General features: G+C 41.4%; 1 protein-coding gene across 5 annotated transcripts in view; it reads left to right on the plus strand.

Moving 5' to 3' along the window:
- The window catches only part of LOC109635905 (transcription factor COE1-A), an 82,485-nt gene extending 57,494 nt beyond the window's left edge, over positions 1 to 24,991 (plus strand). The window contains exons 9-17 of one of the 5 annotated variants that reach the window (XM_020097389.2): positions 48 to 181; positions 1,705 to 1,831; positions 9,660 to 9,748; positions 16,688 to 16,753; positions 16,855 to 17,017; positions 17,365 to 17,547; positions 18,893 to 19,090; positions 20,034 to 20,102; positions 21,369 to 24,991. In XM_020097389.2, the coding sequence (XP_019952948.1) occupies positions 48 to 181; positions 1,705 to 1,831; positions 9,660 to 9,748; positions 16,688 to 16,753; positions 16,855 to 17,017; positions 17,365 to 17,547; positions 18,893 to 19,090; positions 20,034 to 20,101 (1,028 nt within the window). In that variant the 3' untranslated portion in view covers position 20,102; positions 21,369 to 24,991. The remainder of the gene's footprint in view (positions 1 to 47; positions 182 to 1,704; positions 1,832 to 9,659; positions 9,749 to 16,687; positions 16,754 to 16,854; positions 17,018 to 17,364; positions 17,548 to 18,892; positions 19,091 to 20,033; positions 20,103 to 21,368) is intronic. The other 4 variants (XM_069539758.1, XM_020097390.2, XM_069539759.1 and 1 more) reach the window with 4 other exon arrangements.
- The last annotated feature ends 2,291 nt before the right edge of the window (positions 24,992 to 27,282 follow it).

Consider the following 27,282-nt stretch of genomic DNA (forward strand, 5'->3'; position numbering starts at 1 on the left):
TCTTTTACTTTTCCTCCTCTCTTCTCTAATCCTCCCCTTCGCCCTAGGAGCAGCTCCCTGCATTAAAGCTATCAGCCCCAGTGAGGGGTGGACCACGGGGGGCGCTACAGTCATCATCATCGGAGACAACTTCTTTGATGGTCTCCAAGTCATTTTCGGTACCATGCTGGTTTGGAGCGAGGTGAGTTTGCCAGCAATCAACATCCCGTCTCCGTGTTGTTTCAGCCCCTCGACTGTGTGCTTTTGCCCTCCGACCGTTGGAAGTAATTCAATATGAAAACATACTTTTCCTCATGGTCAGGCTCTTAACTGTGTGTGATCATGTGTGTGTGTGTGTGTGTGTGTGTGTTTGTGTGTTTGTGTGTGTGTGTGTGTGTGTGTGTGTGTGTGGATCTTAATGTTTGTCGAAATAAGGTTTGCCTCTCTAATGAGTCCCCACCAACAACCAACTGCAGCCCCTCTCTTAACCACACTCGCTCTGTCTCTTTCTCTCTGGAATACTGATCCAATCAGCAGATTTTGATAGCCATCGGCTTAATGCTCGCAAAAACACACACTTACACGTACGCGTACACACACACACACATACAGGGCTCACTATCATACTTTTCCCCAACGCCACTCCTCTACAGAATGTTTATTTGTCTTCTGACTCCACTCACCGTGTGCGCCGAGCGACCATGGCTCCATTCCAACAACAACACTAAGTGTGTGTGTGTACATGCTGGCATACGTGGATGGGTGTGTGTGTGTGTGTGTGTGTGTGTGTGTGTGTGTGTGTGTGTGTGTGTGTGTGTGTGTTTGAGAGCTGAGGGGTTTGTTTACAGTGTTGAGAGCCACACTTACACACACTAACATGTGTACAGAGTCTCAGTTCAGTTCAGTTCAAACTTACTCAGCTCTCTTGGCGTTCCTCAGACTGGCTCCAAATGTTTCATTTGCACTCAACCTGATTATTGATTCCGAGGCAAGAAACAGTTTTGAAAAATCTCAGTGGAAAGTGATTGGTTATGTGTGCCAACTTTCTGTTCATCTTTACCTCTCCCTCCTACCCATATACATTTTTTGCCAAATACTAAAAAGTATTTTTGAGAAACATCCCTCAAAATATAATTTTGATTTGCCCTGAACAGCCCAACACAAAGATTAATGTTCCATCTGTATTCAGACTTTAATTAAAGCTGAAGTTTGTTCTATTTCACATAAGATTATGAGACACTGTTGTAGTTAACAAAATTATTTTTACTATTTACAACATTTTAATTGGTACCCATGTACAAGATTTCAAATGTATTCTACATTAGATATAGGAGTATGTCATTTTTAGCTCAAACTACATAAAACCGAATGTTTGCTGCAAACATTAAATTCACATGCAGGATCTGTAAATCAAATTTGATGCAAACATGCACCAAATCCAAATGTAAATACAGCTCAGCAAGTGATGCCTTTCACCACATTAACAAGTGCAAATGCAATAATCTCGACCCACAACGTAAAATAAACTTGAGTGGAGCTTCAGGAAGAACATTTACTCAAAGCATCCTCAAAGTTTATCACACATTGCAGTGATCAAAACTGGATCCAAAGTCAGATTCCAAGTTAAAAAATGGTTCTTGGTTGTTTTGATGCAGAAGTGTTTTATTACAACATAACATGTAAGTTGTTATTTACATGCCATTATTTGCCATGTTCTTCCTGCAGTTGATCACGCCTCATGCCATCCGGGTGCAGACGCCTCCCAGACACATTCCCGGGGTCGTCGAGGTCACTCTGTCTTACAAATCTAAACAGTTCTGCAAGGGCACACCAGGAAGGTTCATTTATACAGGTATGTCCACTGCACACACACACACACACACGTGCACTCTCTCCACATAAAAATATGGTTGAATTTTTCTTCTTGTTTCTCAAGAGCAGGTTAAATTTTTCATTGTTTCTGAAATGTTTGTTTGCATATGTAACAGCCTTCTCGTGTGTGTACGTGCGTGTGCGTGTGTGGAGCATCCATGAGTTGCAGTTCACTCTCAGGCCAGACAGTGTTGAACTAATGACTGCAGATTAGTCAACATTAACAACCCACACTCGTTAGAATGTTGCCATAATCAGAGGCTCGTTAAAACCAGCTACAATTAAACAGTCTGCTCTTTATAGCGCTCCATACTGAAGTCATTAGTGAAATCATCCAGAACACCCAGTTTACTAACACACACATTGAACACACAGACAAACACACACAAATACCCAGTGTTGGAAAAGTGTGTGTGATTTCTGACCGGATTGTTGACTGTGACCGAGTGTTTTCCTGCTAAAGGAGGAGAGAAAGGACAAAAAAGTGCATGTGTGTGTAAGTGTGTGTTTGCTCTTTTTGTTCGCACATACACTACATGTGGAAATGGATTGAGGTGATGTGATGTCTGGTATTGATCCGCTCAACATGGCTCCATCACACCGTAATGATGACGGCATTCACAGAGAGAGAGAGAGACAGACAAATAAAACAGTTGCTCTATGAATTATTAGAAGTACGAGACATTTAATGACCTTGGTAATTAACCAAAGATAAAGATGAGGATTTAAGTCTGATCAATGATGATGAAGAATAAAACTTGGCATGAATAAATTGTCAGTTTTACAGTCAGTGTCAGGTTCGGGAAAGTTTTAATATTTCCTGTTGAGAACGCAGAATAAAAAGATGAGTTTTGTGTTTCAGCTACAGTCGTTCAGAATAAAGGAAAGGAAACTTTAACATGCTTCCAGGACATGCACCGAAGTTCGGACAATTTCCCAAAACTTTCTGGAGGGGCTGTATGTGATGAGGCAATTCTCCAGTCAAATGCCTCAGATGATATTGGAAAGACTTTTGCGATGATGTTCTACGCCGGTGTGCTGTAACGAAAAACATGTGATTTTTTATGTTCCACACATTTTGCGGCTGTTGTCAACATGTCTGAGCCTCAGAATCTCCTGCTGCATTCTTCATATTTGAAAGGAAAACTGGAAAATTGGGTGTGGACATTTTCCTACATTGTCAGAGTTTGTTTCTGTAAATGGCAATAGTTATCACCTTCAGCAACAGGTTGCATACATAAATTAATTAATGACAATATTAAAAAAATGTAAATAAGAAAAAGACTTTGGCTGACTGGAGAGAGAACGTATGGGGCTCTCTACCTGAGCTCATTGCCAAGTGGTTTTGTGTAAAATGCAGTGAAAACGATAAAACAGGCCCTGGACATCGTTTTGTTAGTTTTCTTCTTTGTAAGTATGTTAAATAAGTTTCTTTCTATAGACAAACATACTCTGCCTGAGTTCTTCCTTTAATATTCTTCACTCAAAACATTTTTGGTCTGACCCTGAGGCAAGCCGACTGGTAATTGTTCCGTCTGGCATCTAACTGCTTTTCCTATTGGGCGGCGATGACCCCCTGTGACCTCGCGATTGGCTGATCGCTTCAACATGTGACCCAGGAAACGCGATCCGTTACTGCGGTTGCCTGACCCCGCCTCAAGGTCGACTTGGTTCTGGAAGTCACTGGTGAGAGGTCGCTGGCGATGAAAGCTGATTGGCCTTTGTGGGTTCTTGGTGCTCTAGCTGTGGTTGCCTCTGGGTGTAAGGACAGAGCAATTAAACACGCTCAAGAGCGCACACACGCGATTGTGCAACAACACACACGCACACAGATGTAAAGACACACAAAGCCACACTTGCTTAGAGTCATGTCTTACACAACTTACCACACACACTTTCAAACAGGGGCAGGAGTTGAAAGTAATTGTAAATCAGAGAGATATGAGGGAAAGATGGTGACTAGTCTGGTAAACAGATGGTCTATCACATAGTCCACACACACACACACGCTGCGCCGTATGGCTGCTTCATCTGCCTATTGGGAAACATTAACATTCTCTGCATCACACACTCTATATAAACACACAATGTTACAAAGTGACAATCAATAGTTTGTCTCACACACAGAGACGTTATACACACACACACACACAGAGAGCAGGTTTATCATTAATTCATTAATAAAGATCCAAACCTCAGCTGTGAGAAGAAAGTTTAAGTGAAAGCTAAATTAGCCTCACAATTTTTTGACTTTTCTCTTTTTTTTCACGAGGAATTTAACTTTCAGTTCCCGAGACAACAGGAGACAATGAAAGACGGAAGTATGGAGGGTGAGACAGAGAAGGAGACATAGGAAGAGAGACAAGTCACAAAAGATAGACAGAAAGAAAGGTGGACTTTTAAAACCAGATTGTAAAGTATTGATCCGCTCCTAAGTAGATCACACATACACTGACACACATATTCAGATACATGCATGTACATACACACATACAAATGCACAGAGTCACCAAGAGAAGAGGAGCTGGAGAGAAAGAGATCTCATCTCATAAGGGGAAGAATGAAGCAATAATTCAGTGGTATTGAACTGCTGGCTGGCCAGAGAATCGATCTCACCACACCTCCTCTCCCCTTCTCTTCCCCCCCCCCCTCCTCTTCTTCTTCTCATTTTACATCAGCCCTGTTCGTCCTTTCACCCACACAGCCCCACTTTTTTTTTTTTTTCTTCGTCCTCCCTTGCCCACCCTCTGCTGTCTTCTTTGCACTCTTTTGTTTAAAGTCTGCCAAATGATGACAGGAAAAATGTCACTGTTGTATAATAAATCTTAGACACACAGCTTTAACACAGACGATATTTTTTTTCCTGATTTCACCATGCCTCTTTCGCACACAACCCCCCACCCCTCTGCTTTTCCTCTGTCTCCCTCCTCTCTTCACATTTTTATTGTGAAACAGGAGTGGAGGGTCCGTCCTCATGAAACTTCTATGAGTATTGATCTGCAGGCAGCTCTGGCCTCTGAGAGGAAGAGCGAGGGCTGGAGGAGGAGTGATAGAAAAAAACGGATGGTTGGATGAAAGTGGCAGAAGGTGTAGTTAAGAAAAGAGGGGGGGAGGGGTGGGGGGGGGGCTGAGCAGAACAGAGGGAGGCGTGAGGAGGGGGGAGGTAAAGGAGAGCAGGAGGGGTTCATGCTGGGGAGCAGGGTGGCAGAATGAGTTGAGATGAAACAGGTTCAGGCTTCATGTCACCAAATCCTCGGCTGACGTGTCCCTGTTAGTTGTTTTCCAACAGTGATGCATGCAACTGTCATGCACTTACAGGGAATTGAACCTTTTGTTTGAGAGTCTTCACTATTCATCCCTCAGGAAACTATGTCTTAGAGACTAAGTGGTCTGAGACACATACCATGTGAGCCCTCTATTTTAAACTTGTGGCAATCCGTAGCATTTGTTTTATGTTGTCAATCTGTAACTCAGTGTCGTTGCTGCTGCCTCTCTTGGACACAGATTTCAGTGAGGAGTCCCTGGTGAATTAAATAGATGTTCTTCATGATGTTAGCGTGTAGCTCAAAATACTCCAGAGCCTGCGTTAAGAGTCTCACAGGGTTGCTAGCCCGGTTGAAAACTCTTACGGCTCTATTTTAACAATCTAAGCACATGGTCCAAAGAGACAGATGATGTGTCACAAGCAGTGTACACATGTTGTGCGCCCATCTATGTAGGCTCAGATTAATAATCCACTCTTGAAATAGTGAAATGTTGCTACAATTAGTCAATCAATACACCAACAATCTGCTTCAACATTATATTACCACTTGTTTAACATACATAGACCAACACCCATTTAGCTCAACAATCTGGAAGCTGGATGAGAAAATGTCATCTATGTTGGTCTGAAACTAGCAGAGACACTTTGATGCATTGTGCTGGACATCCCTTTGTGCCAGGTGTAAGATAATACCTCTTGTAATTTTACGATATATAAAGTTAAAGACCACATTACTTTTACCTCCTCGGCACAATGGGCAGTGGATGTTAAGAAGCATGTTGTTCAGAGCAATGCTTAGCCAACTGGAGTATGTGTGTAGTACGACATGTGGACAGACTCAAATTTGCTGTCACATTATTCAGCATCTTAGATTAGATCTTTTTGGTAGTTTCTCAGCAGAAGTCCAATAACTGGAGCTTCATGATCCTTTCAGCCTGGTTCACTTCCTAAGAGGCCAAATGTAAAGAAACCCTGCATACTTATAAAGCTCTTGCTGTATCCATCATCATCTTACTGTATATCCTGTGCTGGGGAGAATGTTTCTTTATGTGATGATGAGCATTTTCCACGTCTCCATTTATGATCCATGCAAAACAACAACTCTCTCTATCCTGTCTGAGCGCACACAGCTCACAACAGCACATTTGGGAAACCCGGCTGCAAGGTTGCTTTTTTAATCAATTGCATAGTTTTCTGCTTCACTGATACTATTTCTGTTCCAGTGCGGAAAGAAATCATTTAAGAAACCCGACCTTTTGGCTCCAAAGTACACACACGTACAACAAATCTACACAAAGCCATCAACAACATGTTGTTCTATTAATAAAGGGTCTGTTGGAGACACTTAAGACCTTAGGGATCCAAACCACACAGTCATCGTGTTGTATACGTGTCTTTGTGCGTGTGTGTGTGTTATATTAGAGTTGGCATCGGTTAAATGTCTCCAGAGATGCAAACAGTGTGGATCTGACACTGGCAGTTCATTCTGACAGTTGATATCCCACCGACTGTTAGGCAGCTGTTTTTGTCGTTTTGTTTTTCTCAACCATAACTGGGTTGATTTTTTTCTTTCTTTCTATGGATGGTTTAACACATTCTCTCTTTCTTCTCTCCTCCTACACTTACCTCACCTCCTTCACTTACCTCTCCTCTCACCTGAATCTCTCCTCTTCTCTCTTTTCCTCTCCTCTTCTCTTCTCCTCTCCTCTCTTCTCCTCTTCATTTCTCTTCTCTCCTCTCCTTTCCTCTCCTCTCCTCTCCTCTCCTCTCCTCTCCTCTCCTCTCCTCTTCATTTCTCTTTTCTCGAACCAGTTGTGTTGATGCATTTATCACATGTGAATCATAAAATCATAGTCTTAAGAAATATGTTTCCTTGGAGCAGAGGGAAAGTATTGTTCCTGACAGTTTCACATCTGGTATTTTTACAGCTCACAATTTATGAACTTATGCTGCTAACAAATTATGTGGTTTCGGACACAACAGAAACCAGAAAATTGGGTGTGTGATGTGATAATAAAACAGACATACATATAAAAACCACACACATGTGCTAAAAGAAACAAAAAAAAACAGCAGAGAGGACATTCAGCTGCAAGTAATTTATGAAAGCTGGATTTGGAAAGTACCAAATATCACTCCAGCTGCACATTGGACATCACACACACACACACACACCTTAGGTTCAACAATAGGGTGAAGACACATATACATAAACACAGAAACACACACACACACACACACACACACACACACACACACACACACACACACACACACACACACAATACTCATCATTCTGACTGATGGAGCTTTCAGAGCTCGAGTTGATTGACGTGTTGATTGGATAAAGACTGTAGAAGAACGTAATTGCAACATGAGAGTGAACTCTAAACGTTCTTTAAAGCCCTTTAGATTATACTTGCGCTATTATCATCATACAGATGCTTTTGACACCGTTACTTACTCCACCAGGTCTTTTCATCTCCGAACATTTATATGTTGCATTAAAACCTCACACGGCTGCTCCCACCGATCCCTACTGTTAACAGCAGAAAAAATACTTAATATATGATATAGAGAAATGCCCTATTCCGTTCAAGGTAACAGTTTAATTATAATTGCTTTTTAATGTGGTTGTATCCACTAACCGCGGCTTTGCCCGTCTCTGCTACAAATTCAGGGTCAAGCATTGAATGACGAAGTAAAAACTAGCGAGTTAGCTAGTTAGTCGTCTCTTTTTGGGATCATGATTATTCATTGCAGTTTGCTGTAAACGTGAATAAAACTTTAATACATTAACTCGTCCATGAACATGATTTGAATAGTCATGAAGATTACAACTCCCACAATCCCATGCTGCTTCACAATGTTATAGAACTATGTCTTGATTGAAAGATCCCTAGCTTCTGAAATTGAATACTGCACCCCCCTGCTGACTGGCACAGATGTTGATGATCTGTGTCTGTTTATCACATGTTCAAACTCAGGTTGAACACAAATAACATTAAAGTTTAAACTATCGCATTTTAATACCTTTACTCTGCTTCAACAGTAGTTTTCAAACAGTGATACTGTTGCTTAAAACAAGACAGGGAGCCTGGTGAGCTGGAGGAAGCCTTTACCATTGTTGGTTGATTATAACATTCATGTGCACAATCACAAGCTTTAGCTTTCTGTTGTTTTGCATCAACAAGATGTTTACACAGAAATCTTAGATTAAATAAGAAATCCCACTGGGAAATCTGCATATTTGTGTTTTTTTTCTCCAAAGGGCAAAAGTCAGTTTTCTTTTTTCCCATCAACATTTACTGGTCAGTGACTACTTGCCCCTGTGCTGTATTTTACATTATATGACACTGTTGGGATTTGTTGGAATCAGCAGGATTGCTTTACACCATTAAAGAGGTTAAGGGTGCAAAAACAAAGCAGAAGCTTCAAGAAAGAGCAGATGGTGGAATGGAAAATCTTAACACACATGTTTACTCTTCACTGAGGGAGAAGCAAATAAGACACAACATCCTTTTTGTAACAGGAAGTAAGTGGGAAATATCTGTAAATGTGGTTATAACCAATATATGAAGTAAAAAAACAATACTGACCATTAAATTCAGATCCAGTCTCAAATATAAAGGCTTCTTCCTTGGGTCACACCCCACCCCTCTAGATCATTTCATGAAAATCGGTTGAATAGTTTAAAGTAATACTGCTGACAGACAGACAGACAGACTGCAATGAAAACTTTACCTCCTTGGTGGAGGGTTCTACTTGTATTTGACTCTACAGAGCTTTACACTCTTTCAGCTCACTGTTTTGGTTCACTACTCTAATATTATTTTTTCGCCTGTTTCATGCATGTTTTATTTAATTTCATTTATTTCCCTTTTAATTGTCATTTTAACATGTTCTTATGTTACATAAAATCAGAATTACATTTTTCGGTGTTTACATCTTTTTATTTTTATCTATATTGCATGTAAAGCACTTTGAGCTGCATTTCTTTTATGAAAGGTGCTATACAAATATTCTTTTTTCTTCTTTTTTTTTCATTGCATGAAAAAAAGATGGAGAGAGGTTACCACCTGTCATTACTTATGCCTTGTCGTTTCATTGTTACCAGTTGCTTATTATAATTTCACTTAGGTATTACAATACATGCTCACTTTATTAAATGTTGCATACTTGATTACACCTATTCATGTTGTTGTTGGTGATACAACAATCCACAGTGTTGGTTTTTACATCAAGTATCTCTGCAAAATCAATACTGTCCTATCTATGAAATGATCTCTTTAAAGCTGCAGGAGGTGATATTTAAGACTCTGAGGGGTTCATTCTAGGGGACAATAATGTCGACCAACGGCAGAGAAGTAATATGAGTTCTTGATTTGTGACTTTCTTTGCTAGAACTTTTCCGTAGCAACCACCCCAGCATGACATCACCTCTGAACAGACACTGTTTTCTAGACTTGCTCAGGAAGCGCCCGTCCCATGAGATCTATCTGTAATAAACAATAAAGCACATTTCCACTTCTGTCCTCCACAGCCCTGAATGAACCAACCATCGACTACGGTTTCCAGAGGCTTCAGAAAGTCATCCCGCGACACCCCGGGGACCCAGAGAGGCTGCCAAAGGTACCAGAATAATTAATGTTCAACTTTGGCAAAAGAATCACAGGGAACTCGATGATGTTCACTGTCCAGTGAAGCTATGAAGGGACCCTTCAGAAGGGCCGGTACGGGAGCGCTTACAGAGATCGAATCTGCAGCTGCTCAGCTGCATTGAGCTGCACAGAGCTGCTCTGTTATCAAAGAACCAGCATGCAGACACACACGCATAAATTCAAAACACTAAGAACAAAACAATTATGCGTTTATGTTTTCCGCGTTGGTTTTGTTTGTGTTATTTTTGTATTTCTCAGCAGAATATGTTTTTTCAAAACTCTTGTGTTCTTACCTCCCCGTGAACTCTGTGTGTGTGAGCTGCTTAACCCTCGTTTGGAGGGTGAGTGTTTGAATCGTCTCCAGATCAGAAAGTCATATCTGATTATTTGTTTAACAGCTGGAGATCAAGCAGAGCGTTTAAAGGATCAGCAGATGTAAACAATTAGCACTAAAAGATGAGCTCGGCTTTGAAAACGAACTCTGTCATGTTGATCTGTACATGCAGAGGGGACTCTTTCAAAGTGTGAGTGTGTGTGTGTGTGTGCAGGCTAACCACGTTCACATTAAACTCGGGTAAGAATCTGGGTGGGTGGGGTCACGACCTTTTCAAACAGCTGCTTTCGATTGGCTTCTCATGCCCAATGGAGCTGATCCAGGATTGGCTGCCTCTGCTGTGACGTCATCAGGCATGGGCGCTGGTCATTATGCAATGATGTGGTGATGCTGCAATGTCATCGTGGCCGTGCCGACACTGTGGCTCCTACACATGTGTTAGTAATCATTAGTAATGTAAATGCGCATTATCACTATGGGAACCACACTCAGCACATCACACACACACTCTGCACCTCAAATGTGGCTCATAAACATTTATTGTGTTCACTTGTTTACAGTGGACGTTACTGTACATTACAGCATGTTTAGCCTCAGACATTAAAGGGATATTTCCCTGAAAGATTTAAAATCACTCATTATCTATTCACCACTACGCCAATGGAGGGCTGGGTGAAGTTTTTGAGTCCACAAAACACTTCTGGAGTTTCAGAAGTAAACTGAAACACAATTGAAGTAAATGGTGACAGAGACTTCAGACTTAATAAAACAACAGAAAAAACATAACATGCTTCCATACGGGGCATCACATGAGCAGTATGAAGGCATGTTGTGTTTTCCACCCCTCCACCAGCAAAGTGGTGAGAAGATAATGAGTGAATTTTCCCTTTTCAGTGAACTATCCCTTTAATGAGCTCATTGCTGTTTAAATGCTGGTATTAAAACTTAGAGTCAAGTTGTGAAACTGGACAAACACTGAGGGTTTGTGCTTCACCATAATGAGGAAAAGTGGGTGTTTTAGAACATTTTACTGTGCAGAGTTACACTATTTTTAGGATGGTTACAAATGGTTACAATATGGAATTTTTTTAATCATAATTTTTGTAGATTAGGTAAGAAGTAGTTAATCGGTGTAGTGTGGTCAAATCCAGCAGAGTTTCACAGTTATTACGTCTATTGGCCTGAATCAGCATCTGGAGTCTCTTGCCAGTGTCAGTGCCAGCGCAGGAAGCCTGAGGGCAGCAACTAAAAAGACATTTTAATAATCAATAAATGTAATACTTTTCTCACACCTCATTTATAAGATTTTGGTTTGTAAAATAAAACTAAAACTGTGATGCCAAACACAGTTTTTTTATGCTCAAACAAATATCTTGTTTTGTCCGACCAGCCGTCGGCAGATATTTTGTTTCGTGTCGCATTGTAGATATAGTCTCATCAAATATTTGGGACTTTTCGATATTTGCTTTATTGATAATAAATAATAATTGGCACTTAATTGTTGGCCAGTCAAATCATCTATTTTTTTGTTGCAGATCCTGTTTGTCTTTTACGTGTTTTTGAGTAGAGAGAAAGAACATTATGTGACTCTCATGAGAGTTTGAATCCTCTCCCTGATCTGCTAGTAAAATTTATTTCATTATTTTACTGAACATGATCATGAACCAGATCATTTGATTTCATAACCGTAACCAGAACATGACCTGTATTTGCCTAAGCCATGTTCTTTAACCATTAACATGGATCATCCGCTTATTATAAGCAACATGATCATCACACAAGATATTTTCAGGCAAATCAACAATGAAAACTATCAAGTTGCTGCAAACACTGAGGAGCTGGATGCACTGATCAGGTAACAGATCCAACCAAAGGACGACAGAGAGGTTAATCACAGCCAAACATGGGGAAAGACTATTGATCTATAAACACAGCTACTTGTCACTGTTTTTTTTTTCAGTCATGGTGCAGGAGATGAAAATCACACTTTAACAGTTCAACTAGTTCAACTAAAGGAAACCAAACCTCCTGAGAAACTACAAAAGACAATCACTGAGTGACAAAGAATCCAGGAAAACAAATGTGTAAACATATTGTCTCTTAGCGATTGGTCTAAATTCTTCGCTCTCCCCAAGAACTGCACATTTTCTTCCTGTGATCAAAGCACCTTCACAGTATTTAGCATTTCTCAGAGTAACAGAATCCAAACGGTACCAAAACATCCCTGATCACTCATAGTTTGTGTGTGTGTGTGTGTGTGTGTGTGTGTGTGTGTGTGTGTGTGTGTGTGTGTGTGTGTGTGTGTGTGTGTGTGTGTGTGTGTGTGTGTGTCCTGCTCGTCAGGAGTATTGATCAGCCCTTATAATGACGTTAACAGACAAGACAACAGGCCCGCACTAGCCAGGCACACAGACAACAGACTGACAACTGACATACGGACAACAGACAGACAGACTGACAGACGGGGCAGTGAAGTGTATGAGAGGATTACCAGTGGACAGCCGATTCTATAATTGTTCAGTGAACATTCAGGGGATTTTGCTGGCCACACACACACACATACACACACACACCAGTATTCAGCTGCCACTTTATGTCTCAATGATCTCTCAAGCCTTCATCCAAGTGCACATACAGTTATTGTATAATGTGATATACACCATAAAAGCCTTCAGGGAATTTTTCAATGCAAATATTATCAGTTCTTCTGCAGCTTATTTTGGGTAAACTGATGAGATCAAGCTGTTTTGTGCCCCAGTTACACACTGTTTGACCAGGAGCTTCTCAATACAATCAAGAGTGAATATTTTTTGTGAATTTAATAATTCATACTTTTGAATGTTGAGTTATTCTTCATTTTCATCAAAAATCTGAAATTGTTTGATATTAAATAGCTTATACAACAGTTTTCAAACTCTGGTCTAATCACCCGTGAAGAACCTCCATGGATGCACAAAGAAATCAATCACCCCTCTTGGTTTGCACTGCAGCAAAAAAATTAGGACAAAAACAGCCTTAAAAACAGACAAGGTCAACTTAGTAAATAAAATGTGATGTATTGGCACAAATTTAATTTTTGCAGTTCTTAAATGCATGGAGTTCATTGGGAAAAAATATTGTATTTATTGAAGAAAGGATTGTATGTGGAAATGTCTTCATTCTGAGGTTTGGTTTGGTTCAAGGTGAGGTCAGGATGAGATCTGCTTACTGATCAGTTCTGGTAGTGAAGGGGTCTTGGTCGGGAAGGTTGACCAGTATGTGTCACCACCGTCAGACTGGTGACTTCCTGTGTGACTCACTCAGCCGACATCGCTATGCGACTCATTTTGATGTCATACATCACACTGAGGTCAGCTCCAGTGTGTATGAGTAATCCTGGTGATGCATGAACACACAGATGTGAAACCATGGAACTCTTTTTTCTCTCTTCACTCAATCAGCAGTGAGATTATTAGCACTGTGTGTGTGTGTGTGTGTGTGTGTGTGTGTGTGTGTGTGTGTGTGTGTGTGTGTGTGTGTGTGTGTGTGTGTGTGTGTGCGTGTGTGTGTGTGCGTGCGCACAAATCAATACTGTTAATTATGTGTGTATGTGTGTGATATTACCCCACATCCCTCTTGCCATCATGTTAAGTATGACATCATCTCCATGTGTGAGGTGTGACCCTGCATGTACAGCATCCCTAATGGGACATTAGAAGCGGATCAAGGGGCTAATGTACCAGCATTAAGGAAGAATAAGTCGTGTGTGTCATGTCTGTGTTGGCCTGGCACACGCATGTTACACACACATCTGACCCCACAGATAGTCCGCTCAGCGTTTCCTGGTCCTAATGCATACGACGTGTGTGTGTGTGTGTGTGTGTGTGTGTGTGTGTGTGTGTGTGTGTGTGTGTGGTTACCACATTAGAAATGGTCAGAACAGTAAAAGCACCTCCTGTTATTTTCTCTCTCGGCCGATCAGTCTTTTCTTTCATGTTTCTCTATTTCCTCGGTCTGACTGTCTTCATGTTTACCTGTGAGAGTGAAAAATGAAACGATATGCTTGTCAGGCGTATATTCCATAAATATTTGACAGCAGACTAGGATTCATCGAGGCAAACATTAGAGATTAAAGCTTAAAAATCATTTTTCATTGCAGTAATTAGAGGAATCAAAGAAATCAGTGATTAAAAACAGAAGCGCTTCAAAGTCAGTTTCCATCACTGTCATAATTCATCATCATCAACTGTAAACCCAGGAGGCAGGTGACTGATTCGCATGTCATCGTGAAAACACATAGACATCAAGGGTTTAACGCAAATAAGTTGGCTGAGTAAACTTTATTTACTGATGAAGAAGAACTCTTTCTGAGGTTAAGAATAAACACAGACCCAGACTATTTGAATTAAAGTTTAATATTTTTTATATCTAGCACAGATCTTCTCGGGCATGTTTGCCTTTAGTGAGAGGACAGCAGAAGCATGAAAAGGGGAGAGAGAGAGAGAGAGTGGGTAAAACATGCGGTAACGGGACATGTTAGAACCAAACGGCGTGTAGAGGCATATTCATCTAGTGTGTTGCTGTTGTTTTAACAGTTTTAAGACTATATTTCATAAATGTAAGAGTTTGAAGTGATAGAAGATGCAGGGGTATTACGTTTAAAAACAACAACATGAAAGCAGCTTTTATTGTGGCGCCATATCATCAGATGTCATGACAGAAGGTGATTTCACTGTCCTATTGACACAAGTTCAAGCCCCCAGCATGTCAAAGTTGGATTATAGTGGACATTTAAATCCACATCTTTATTCTCATTCATATCAACACAATGCAGCTGTAAGCAAGAGGTATTAAGCAGGAGGTAATATGGCAAACAATGCTTTTTATATACAGGCGCAACCTGAGAGAGATTAATAAGGCGATGAGAGTGGCTTTGTGTCCAATTATGAAAGACGTAAACAGGCACAGTATTTAAAGTGCATCGATCCCAGCAGTCGCAGGCTTTGAGTGATGTCGTGTCTGCAGACCTGATAATGATGATGTTACCAGAGGATCATCTTTCCTTCCCGTTTATCAGCTACTGCTTTACAGGAACCGCTCGAACATCCAGGATCAGGTTTCTGTGAGTGTAAGTGTTAGAGTGTTAGTGTGTGTGTCAGCATGTGTGTGTGTGTGTGTGCGTGTGTGTGTGTGTGTGTGTGTGTGTGTGTGAGAGCTGCTCAGCTCAACAGTCTAATAATGAGAGGTTAACAGAGAGCCAGCCTGGCCGTAATAATGTGTAAAAGATTGAATTTAGCACCATGGACAGGCACACTAAAACTGCTGACTGACTGTGTGACCTCACATATCCTCTCTCACACACACACACACACACACACACACACACACACACACACACACACACACACACACACACACACACACACACACACACACACACACACACACACACACACACACACACACTGATGGAGAGGCAATATGTTCCACCAGGCACAAACTCACAGAAGAGCACACATGCAGTCAACCATAAGTGTCTGTGGGTGTGTGTGCGTGTCACACAGTGCAGGTTAATACTCTGAAGCACAGAGTAATTTTCTCTCTGTCGCCGCGCGGCCTCACGCTGTGGAAACGACAACACATTAACTGTTAAACAAGACACCTTAGACCCCGGGGTGGAAGACGAGCAAAAGAGGGAGAGAGCGAGAGTGTGGGCGGGTGAGAGAGAGAGGAGAAACAATAAAGAGACTGAGAAAAGAGAGACAGAACTGAAGATGTGTTTGTGGGTGGGGGGGGGGGGGGATTAGTGAGACAATTCGCACAGTGGAGGCAAGAAAGGTGAAAATGGATCGAGGAAGCAGAGGAGCATGAGTAGAGAACAGAGATGAGGAAATTGAAGGGGGGACGATAAAAACAAAACTTCCAGGAATTAATTAAGAACACTTTCCATCACTGGAGGTGAATAAAAATGAAAGAACTGTCACAATGGCGCAAATCCAGGTCTTTTTTTCCCACAAAGTTCTTCACCTCTACCTGATTTTTTGCTATCGTAAAACGCAACACAAGAAAATAAGAACTGTTGAAGGATTGTCTGGACTGTCACAGCAACAGAGCAGCTCAGGACCAAAACTGCCCACATGTGATCTGATAGGAACAGCAATGCACAGGAGAAGAGCCCACAGAGCACTTCAGATTTACTTCAGAGTATATTTTAAATACCTGTCACTTCAAGATGTCATGAAGACACATAAAAGCACTCGACTTGACGGCAGATTATTTCCCTTTAAAAGGAGTGAAGAGCAATTTGTTTATGATGAATAAATGGTGAAATGGATGTTGGTAGATGGTGTGTTTGGGGGGGGGATGAGAGGAAAGAGAGATTGCACATTTTTTAAATCACTTTTGTGTCGTTCTTTGAAATCTGCATGCATGTGTGTCTGAAAGCTGTATCTAACATATTGGTGAATTATAATTTAGATTTATTTTTTATACTTCTGACCCACCAGACGACATAAGAGGAAGAGTACAAGTACAGCTACTTGTGTATCTGGCATAAAACCTGAAGCAAACTCTTTCTTTTCCCTCATTTGTTCTCAGGAGGTTATTCTGAAGAGAGCAGCGGACCTGGTAGAAGCCCTCTATGGTTTGCCACATAATAACCAGGTAATGAGCAGAGATATACACAGAAAGAGGACGGAGTGTGAAAGCATGTACGATAATTCTCATTGAAATAATTATTCTTTCGTTTTCCCCTAATCCTGCAGGAGATCATCCTGAAGCGTGCGGCGGACATCGCAGAGGCTCTCTACAGCGTTCCACGAGGACACACCCAGCTCTCCGGCTCCACCCACAGCGGCATGATGGGGGTCAACTCTTTTGCAGGGCAGCTGTCCGTCAATGTCTCCGAACCACCACAGGCCAATCAGGGTGAGAAGTTGGATTGTTTATCATTTTCCATTTGATCCCAGTGTGGAGACGTATTTGCATATTAATAATAAGAACCTTTATTAACACAGACAGTCCAGTGCAGTCATGTTTTAAAATATTCAAATCAGAGGTCCTGGTATATAAACTGCATTACGTGGGATGTGTTGTCAGTGTGTTGTGATATTTTTCTTTTTTGTTCTTTGCTGCTATTGTGAAATCCTGTGAAAACCTTTAGATATTTGCCTGAAATACTTTTTTGATATAAAGTAGTCGCGGTGCAGATCTGACCTGTGTATTCGTCACTTTGACCGTCTCGCTCCTCTTCCTCTCCGCCCTGTGTCCTGCAGGTTTCGTGCGCAGCAGCAGTAGTGTGTCCCCTCACGGTTATGTGCCTAGCTCCACGCCCCAGCAGACCAGTTACACCTCAGTCACCAGCACCATGAACGGCTACGGTAACAACACAGGCATGACCAACCTGGGAGGCTCGCCCACTTTCCTCAACGGCTCTGCAGCCAACTCGCCTTATGCTAGTGAGTGTGCACATTCACCCAAACACACAAACATGTAATACTGTTCCTACTTTGTCACTGAGATGAACAATACTTTGGTGTGCACATGCACACACAAAGACTCAAATGGACATAAAGGGAAAGTCTCAGATCTGCTTTGTGGAGACCCCCCTCCCCCCTGGGGTTTTCTGTCTCTGTGTCTTCAAAAACATTCACTAACTCACTGCCCATAGATCCATTTTGTCCTCCGTCCATCTCCTCCCTTCTCCGCTTGCAGACTTTCATCTGACAGCCACACCTCTTTTTTCTCTGTTGGTTAATTGCATCTCTTTTCCATTTGGCAGAAAGCAAGAGAGAGAGAGATAGGATAATGGATGAAGAGAGAGATGTTTGTTTGCTCAAATTTTTCGCACTGATGATGGTGATGATGATGCAGGTGGATGCGGATGTGGATGTTTGACTTGGGAGGAGTCGACTTAAGTGAAAACCTTCATGTGTCACTTCTCATAAAATGCACTCATTGCCCTATTTACATAATAAACCACACTGGCAAATGTGGACATGCAAACATTACACCCACATTTGATATATGGGAGAATAGACAGTGATCCACTGTGGTGACAGCCTCTGCTACTCCTGGAGGGACACAGATCTTTGATTGTGACAACGTGAGGCTGAGAGCTGATGTTGAACGATTAAAAAAAAAAGAATCCCACGAATGTTTGATGGGGTTAAAGATCAGTGCTCAGTTAGTGCTGTAAACTTGTTTCCAAACCATAGACTGTAGCTAAAGATGGACAACGCATTTCCTCTTCCTCTCATTGTACAAAAATGAAGATGAAATATCCCAGATATGTGCGCAACCCTCTTGGAATTGTGCCGTGGTATTGAGGTCCCACTGACATACATGCACGACCAATCGCAAAAGCCATTCTCAACGTTTCATCCCTTAAATATTAACACTGGTCCCATTCACTAACATGGAGGAGGTGAGATTTATGACCTATACCGCAGCCCGCCATTATTCGTCATTCATTTTTATACACAGTCTATAGTTGAAACACATCCTCGGCCAAGAGTGTTCTTATATTTTTGGATGTAAATTATATTCTCACTAGAAGTCTGTAATGTACCTCAGTGAGATATATATCACGGCTTTATGTCTCACATAAAGTGGAGAATTTCTTATGTATCTGATGAAATTATAAATTCTAGTTCAATAAATTAAGAATGAAATAAATCATTTCTCATCTTTATTTTCACCCTTCATCTCCAATCCATCCCTCTCCTCTTTATCCCACATCTCTTCCTCTCTCTTTCTCTTTATTCCTCTCCTCTCTCCCAATGTTCATTTCTCCCGCTCCAGTTGTCCCATCCAGTCCCACCATGGCCTCCTCCACCTCCCTCCCCTCCAACTGCTCCTCCTCTTCTGGCGTCTTCTCCTTCTCTCCGGCCAACATGGTGTCGGCGGCCGTTAAGCAGAAGTCAGCCTTTGCTCCGGTGGTCAGGCCCTCCTCCTCCCCTCCGCCCTCATGTACCAGCGTCAACGGCAACGGGCTCCAAGGTAATTTACCATGACAGCAGCCAGTCAGCCAGAGGATGCTTAAAGGGGGGTTCCCTCATCCTTAATGATCCTCCCTGCATGTTTCTCTCCTCTTCCTCTTCTCACAGGACCTGATAAAATATTAACTTATATCAAAAGTTAGGAATTCTTCGTATTGAATTTGTGATCCTCTGCTTTTGCTGCTATTCAATTCATATTATATGATTATATTATTCATATATTATTCGGAGAAATGCCTAAACTCAAAAACATCGTCTCAAAAGACTTCTATGACATTTTCTACATGCATTCACATCCTCACAATGAAACATCATCAGATTTTTGTTTTATGACCAAAACATGCAGAACTAATACAGTTCCCATCAGCCTCGATGATATTAGCAAAGCGCATTGTCATAGAACCCCTAGTGTGACCCTGCTTTCAAAGAGAAAAAGGAAATGGAAATCTGATTGGTTCACTGCAAGTTCTGCCCCAAAACACAAGCCTGATAAATTAAGAGACACTTTTGCATCATACACTGCATGTTGTAGAAAATTTTCGATGACATCCTTTTTTGGTTTTTGAAATTGGATTTTCTAACCTTCATCATTCTTAAAAACCAATAACATTTAGTATTTAATTACAAATATAAATACAACTGAAAATGCAATCCAAAGAGGACACTTAATACTTGTGACTGCTTCAGTATTTCTCTTGAAAGAGGAGATTATTTGCCTATTTAATAACTGCAAGTTGTGGTTAGGTCATTTTAAGCTTTTTAAATGAACTTTTTTTCTGTTGAGGACAGTTTGTATCCACTTTCTTTTTGTATTGCTTCAAATTTTGTTCTCCTGTCCCTTCTGTTTTTCTTCTCTAACTTGTAACCCATCCTCTTGTTATTCCTCTGAACTTCCACCCTTCCCTTGTCATGTCTCGGTCCCTGTCTCTCTGCCTCTCTACCAGATCAGACATTTGTGGACTCTAGCAAGTACTCAACAGCCAGCTCTCTACAAGGCCTGGCCTTCACCTGAAGTATGTTCCTCAGCTCTTTCTTCAGTCCACTCTGTTAACCACTCACATTTGCTCCTTCCGATAAACTGACCAATTCATTTAAAACATTTCATAACTCAATTCCCTCATTTTCCTGCTTTCTCACCTCAACTTCACGTCGCCTTTCTTTCATTGTTGTCTCCTTCTTAACATCACTTCATCTTCTGCCTCCGTAAGTTTTCCATTCACCTCTCATCCCACAGTGCAGATCTGTTGCCTGGTAACGCCTCTCTGTATTTCTATTGGCTGGGAAACAAAAGACAGGAAGTTCGATATTTACAGAAACAAAACAAAGACATTAGGCACAGTGAATTTGTCTCTGTTACTGACTTTGTTTAGCTTTGTGTGAATTTACCCTAGTGTGTGTGTGTGTGTACGCATGTGTGCGCCGGATGTGTGTGATTGTGTGTGTGTGTGAAGCGAGAGAGTGAGTAAGAGAGAGCATGTGCGAGCGAGGGTGTGGGAACTCAAAGCTTAGCCTCAAAGCACAGCTGACATAAACACCACACACACACACACACACACACACACACACACACACACACACACACGCACACGCACACGCACACACACACACACACACACACACACACACAGTACTTTCCTCTGTCACACACACTCTGTGATCACACGCTGGCAGCTTACTAGGGAACGATCAACAATGACAGCTGTTCGACTCTCTTGACACTTTATACTGTCAGTATACCTGGCCGTGTTTTTTCGGGGGGTGGGGGTTGGGCATAAAAACTGAAGGTTTGGCTGAAACATTAGAATTTGTAGTGTTCTTTCAAAACAAAATTATTTTCCAATTGCAGTTTTCACTTCCCATGGAATATGAAACCATTTAATAATTTCTATGGGTATGTCACTATGGGCTGGGCTCTGTGTTCACACCCATCCCTTGGGTTTAAATACAACACATCATGATGCAATCTCAGACACACACACAAACATATAGTTATATACGCCAACTGTTCCGGCGCTGCATTACATGTGCGTGTTTGTGTGTAAGCAACTTCTCTCACAGCCAACTTGAATGACGTGTCCTCGCTCAGTTTTACTGATTTATTCCTCTATTGATGTTTAAATGTCTCTGCAGTCACACAGCTGCACAGATGGGAAAACATATTGATGTATTTACGAGAGTTTTTATTTTTTTATGACGACGAAAATATTTGGCTATGTTTAAAAAGTTTTCTGTCTTTTTCTCCCTCCCTCCCTCTGTTTATTTTTCCCTCCACCCGGCAGCAATCCCTGGAATGATTGTCCCACCCATGTAAAAGGTGTGAGTACATGAATGTGTGTGTGTGTGTGTGTGTGTGTGTGTGTGTGTGTGTGTGTGTGTGTGTGTGTGTGTGTGTGTGTGTGTGTGCGTGCGTGAGTGCGTGTGTGTATGTGTGTGTGAGATGAACCAAGCACACTCACACCGATCCTGGCGGAGGATTTTGGTGGGAGTCGGACTCCGGTCTGGGGATGGAAGCAGCTGTCCCTATCTGAAGGAACAAACCCAACTCAGGCCCTTTCTAACATGGAAAAAACAAACAACTGCAAGGAAAAAAATGTTTGCGAGGAAAAGAGTTGTTTAGACTTTGTACACCTTGATGCTTTTATAGGAGAATGGCCACGCCTACATCACGACTCTCCATGGACACTGGAAGTGTATTTATTTTGGAGAGAATCCACTTCCTCCCTTGAGCGATTGTTGATTTGTTTTAATTTTTGTGCAGTTAACGTGTGATATTCATCTTCTAACTGTATCTCCTACATGAGGGATTTTCTATTTATGACGTCTGGTCGTTAATGAAGGAATATAATGTGAAGAATACCTAACGATGATGGTGTTGATGATGAGTAAAAAACCATGATGATGATGATGATAATGATGAAGAGGCTGCATGGATTCATACAGGGTCAAATCCAGCCGACGCAGACAAGCCAAACCAGACACACACACACTATCACTCCTCTTTGCCAAATCCACACACGCTCTTTCATCTCCATTCAATCATTCAGTTTGATGGATTCAGATGCTTCCTGCCTGCGACTGATGCTGATGATGCTCTTCTGTGCTCGTTTAGTGAAAAATTCCAAGTCTGCCTTTCAGCGAACACTCTGCAGAGAGAGAATTCAGTCACTCATCAAACCAAGACGAACTTTGTTTTAAACCATGCAAGATTCGAGAGAGAGAGTGCATACCTCCACCAAATGAAAACCACATTTAAATCCACTGGATACTGATTTTGTATTTGGATCCGCACAAAACTGCGCATAAACCCCCGCCTGATCCTCCTGGTAATCCATCTAGTAGTTTTTGCGTAATCTTGCTTACAACAAACCAACCAACGAATGGATCTGCAGAGGTGAAAACAAAACCTCCTCGGTAATAGTTAGTTGTAAAAAGGCCATAAATTGATGAAGCTCCAACCTAACACAGAGGTGTGTGATGACTTGATGCCAACAGCAGCTTCACTGTCGAGGATTTGACCCAACAACTCTGCCAACGAGTCTGTCCATCGCTCCTGTGACCATTTGATCTGTTTTTAAGTGGGACGCAGCCACGGTGACCTCTAAGGGACAACATGTCTTAAAGACTGCTGCCATTTTGACTTCAGTTTTGCTGTGGGATTTGATTTCGTATGTATCTCATGTTTTTGTCTTAACTCCCTCTGTTGGTTTGCTGTGACTTTAACTCTTTTTGTTTTTTTTCGTGATTAGACAGCCAATCAGATTTGATTGTGTAACCTGCCCACTGATCTAGTGAAAACTAGCCAATGGTGTGTCTTAAATTCTGCGCTGCAAGAATTGCCAAGTCGTTAAAGTTTCAACTGAGTCAAAAAAAAAACTTTAACTGAGGTACATGGCTTAAAATCTGCCCCACTTAACATTTATTTAAAGGAGACATAGTTTGCTTTTGAGTTTTCCTTTCCTCTAGTGTGTTATATAGTTTTTTTGTGTATGGAAAATTTCTGCAAATTTAAAAGGCCAAAAGTTCACTGTAAAAGGAGCTCCCCACAGTGAACGAAACTGAAATGCCTTGTCGATAGTCCGATGCCCCACGTTTGCACAATCCACACCTAGCGACTGGTCTGGCACAGTCCCTAACAAAGCCAAGTGAGGCGAGAGCAGAGGCCGACATTTCCTACACACAGTGGAAGTGGTTGGCCAATCACAACAGAGTGGGTCAACTGACCAATCAAACTAGAGTAAGCTCTATTGGGAGGGGGTCTTAAAGAGACAGGAGCTAAAACCAAGTATCTCGGACAGAGGCTGAACAGAAGAGCTGCAGCAATAGACAGTACGAGGAGAGTAATTTGTTTTCTAAACATTGGCAGTAAGTAATTCAAATTATTAACCTCAATACAAGCATAGTATGTCTCCTTCAACCATAATTACATCCTGCTTTTGCACATATTTTCTTAAGAAGTAAAGATTCCATGTCCACACGGGACAGTTTTTGCAGCGCAGGGCAACTTGCCAGCAACATGTCTTAAAATTGCAGTGTGTGGAAACTCCCTGATGGTTTGTTGTGAACGTCACTGCTCCCTCAGCACTGCAGTCTGAGCTTGCACCTCACTGTGTGTGATTCTATAGTCTTAACGCTTTTAATTTGTGTTCTGTTAATTTTGCCAAAGCCCTTATTTGAGATGTTGATGCCCAAACAGTCTTATGCCACAGTTTCCCTGCTGTTCAACACGTGTTTTCTTGTCACAAGCAGTATAAGCCAATAATGTTATTTTATGTCAGTGCTGTATAAGAGAGTCAGATTTCAGATTTGCCACAACTAGAAACTATTTAAAAGGGAATTTTACTGGACAGAAAACCTCACTAGACCCAAACTCAAACTTCAGATTGATGCTAAATGAGTGAAAAACACCCTCTCAGACAAAAGTCAGTAGCCTCAGCAGACTGACGGCAGTATTCAAAACTAAAACCCTGAAAACTCACGTCCTTCATTATGTTCACATGTTCTCATTTGCTTTGTCTTTTTGTCAGAGGACCTGAATGTTTTTTGATTTTATATTATATTGTCTGTTTATTAAAAGCCATACTTCCACTGCTCATTTCAATCAAACTAAAAGAAGCCATGGTGTATTTTTTTAAATCATTTCTAAGTTATAGAAGTTTCATTTTGTATCATCAATGTTAAAGTCTGCATAATTCTTTTGTATTATCTAGACGTAGCATTTACAAATTTGTCAATATGATTGTCTGTGTTTGTCTTTCATGGAATGATGATGAAAGAAAGAGATGGATGGAAAAAATGTCTCTTTCTCTCTCCTTTCTCCTGCTCCAGTCAGGTTTTCTGTCCTCTCTCTGCTCCCTTTCCTCTCTTCATGTCCCTCCCCCACCTTGTTTTGATTGTGCTATTAATACTCTGTATGTTTGACTTCTGCTTTTTCTTTTTCTTCACTTTTCCTTTTAAAAAAATGAGCCACCTATTTATTTTATCTCAAACATGGGTCTGGAGACCACTCTTCTGTTGGTGAGCGTGTGTGTGTGACTGAGTGTCATCATTTTTCCTTTAAAAAGAAAAATGTAATATTTTAATTAAGTTGAGGGGATGTTTTTTTTTTGTGTGTTTGTATATTACATAGTTTAAATACCTGTACAGGAAGAAGCGAAAAGAGGGTTTGGCTTAATGAAGTATGATGAAGCACTTGTCAAACAACACATTCATCGCAGCTTGTCTGGATTCAGTGGCGGTCATCATTCACACACGTTATCAGCAGTATCAGTGTGGAAGTACAGAGGAAACTACTGTAAAGATGATAATGTTGATTTTTTATTATTATTATTTTGAACTTTGAAGTGTAAAGTAACTTTTTGACTCGTCACTATATTTAATTAAAGTTCTTTCTTCTCTGTGAAAAGGCATCTTTTCTTTTCTTGCTTTGTTCAGAATCACTCAAAAAACAGAATACAGCAGAGGCACACATGCGAGGGGAAGTCTGAAGTGAGGCAGCTACAAGTAATAGAGTTATCTAGTCGTCCTCTTTATGAGCCAGGAGAGCACAGATGAATCATCAGGCTGATTTGGTTCATAAGTACAAACTGCCTGAACACTCAGCCGCCAGTCTCCTGTTTCTCTTCCCTGGTTTCCATCTCTTGTATTTGATTTGTGTTTGGGATCATTTCTCAAGTCATTTACAGATATGAACTCCAGAAACTTGGGTCTGGACATTTTCGGGAATTTGCCTTTCACATTTTAAGAACGCAAACTGATAGTCCAGGTCAGACTCATTGCAAAAACAGGAATATGTCCACTTTTCAAACAAGGGGTTTACTGGGTAGAGCGAGGGCATCAAGTATAAATTCTGCAGCGTGTTTTTGTTTACAGCCCATTGACGCTGGCTTCAGTTCTTATCACTGAAGCTCTCAAAACCTTTCCAGGTTGACAACTTCAATGACGTCTTTCACGTTTTCATTCTGAGATATTTGGATTCTTTTTTTCAGTGTGGCATCTGTCTCATTTTAGAAATGTCATCAACTGCCCATTCGTTCGCTGTGAATCACTGTTATATTCACATGGGCTAACTTATCCTTCTCTGGACATTTTACTCGAGGGCTGTTGGGAAAAGTTCTGAAAAAGTCATCACTTGTAACTTTACTCATGTTTCTCAGATGTCTGATCAGTCAAGTCCTCCAAGACATCACAGTTTAACAAGCAGTTTTTAGATTTACTGTCCGTCAGCAGCCAGCTTAGCTTCATGACTGCAGACATCCTGCTCTCAGCCACACGGTTATTCAACGTCCAGCTCTAAACAAGAGGTAATGCTCAAATGTACAATATTTGTATATTAGGAGTTATAGTTCTACTCTGAGAGGCACCACCTACCCTGCGCCTCAACCTTAACCCAGAGCAGTTTGCTCACTGAACACATCTAGTTCACAGCCCCAGACGGTTACAACAGGAGGTGCAGGGCTCAGGTCGAAAGCTTCACCAAGGACAGGCACCATCCAGGTCACAGCCTCCTCGCAGCGCTCCCATCACGAACGCTCTGTCAGATCCTCGGGTCACAAACCAAAGGTTTTTAGTTTTTTCCCCCCAGGCAGTCAGAGGATTGAATGGACCAATGCTATATTGCACAGACTTGAGTTCCTGTGTCTGTCATTTTCTATTTTGGTTTCTTCATTTTTGCTGAGTTGAATCTCAACCTCCCTTTATTACCTTTCATCCAGATGAGTGCAGTTCAAAAGTCTTTGGATTGCAACATAAATAAGAGTGAAATACACAGATTGAAATGTGACTCATCACCCGTCACTGACCTCCTCCACTATTCAAATGTTAAACTCTATTCCAGTAAATCCAGAGAGGTCCTTCTGGGTTAACGTGTTACACAATCTTTTATTTCTTTTTTATTTCTTCATTCTTCTGTCACATCAACTTGTTTCTGTGTCCAACAGCTCTGATGTTGAGCAAGGCTACCAGCCATGCCAACAATATAGTTTGTGCCCGTGTGAGTGTGTGTGTGTGTGTGAGAGAGAGAGAGAGAGAGAGAGACCATAAACAATACAAATTCTCTACTGAGACCCGTTTCTGTAATGAGACAGATGGGCCCTGCCTGGAGTTTGCTATCAGCTCGACCACAGGCAGTGTGTATGTGTGTGTGTGTGTGTGTGTGCGTGTGTGTGTGAGGTGTTATATTTCTATTCCTATAGCCTGCAGGCTTAATCAAAGAGAAGCCACAGATGTCTTATTGACACCAATTAGTTTCTCATGGCACTAACATACACACATACACACACACACATACACACACACACACACACATAATCACACATGTACGGAGACTGTGGACACATCTGTTCTTTTTATTTTACAGTTGACGTGAGTAAAATTTGTGATTATTTGAGGCCTTGTTTTAATAAGTCGAGTCGATTTGTGTACTAGATGCACAGTTCAAAAAAACAGGCCAGTTCAATGGCTTGTTTTGTGTGTGTGTATGTGTGTGTGTGTGTGTGTGCTGGTGTGTGAGAGAGAGAGAGAGAGAGAGAGTCTGTGAAAGTCTGACGAGACAGGACTGAACACATCCATTAGCTAATGGATCTCTCCTCTCGTTTTTCTGTCTCCTCTTCTTTTATCCCTCTCATCCTCCCTCCATCACCACATCACACTCCTGGTGCACTTAACCCCATCAGGAAAAAACATGCGCACACACAC

The sequence above is a fragment of the Paralichthys olivaceus genome, chromosome 15 (genome assembly GCF_024713975.1).
Source record: "Paralichthys olivaceus isolate ysfri-2021 chromosome 15, ASM2471397v2, whole genome shotgun sequence".
Taxonomy (NCBI): domain Eukaryota; kingdom Metazoa; phylum Chordata; class Actinopteri; order Pleuronectiformes; family Paralichthyidae; genus Paralichthys; species Paralichthys olivaceus.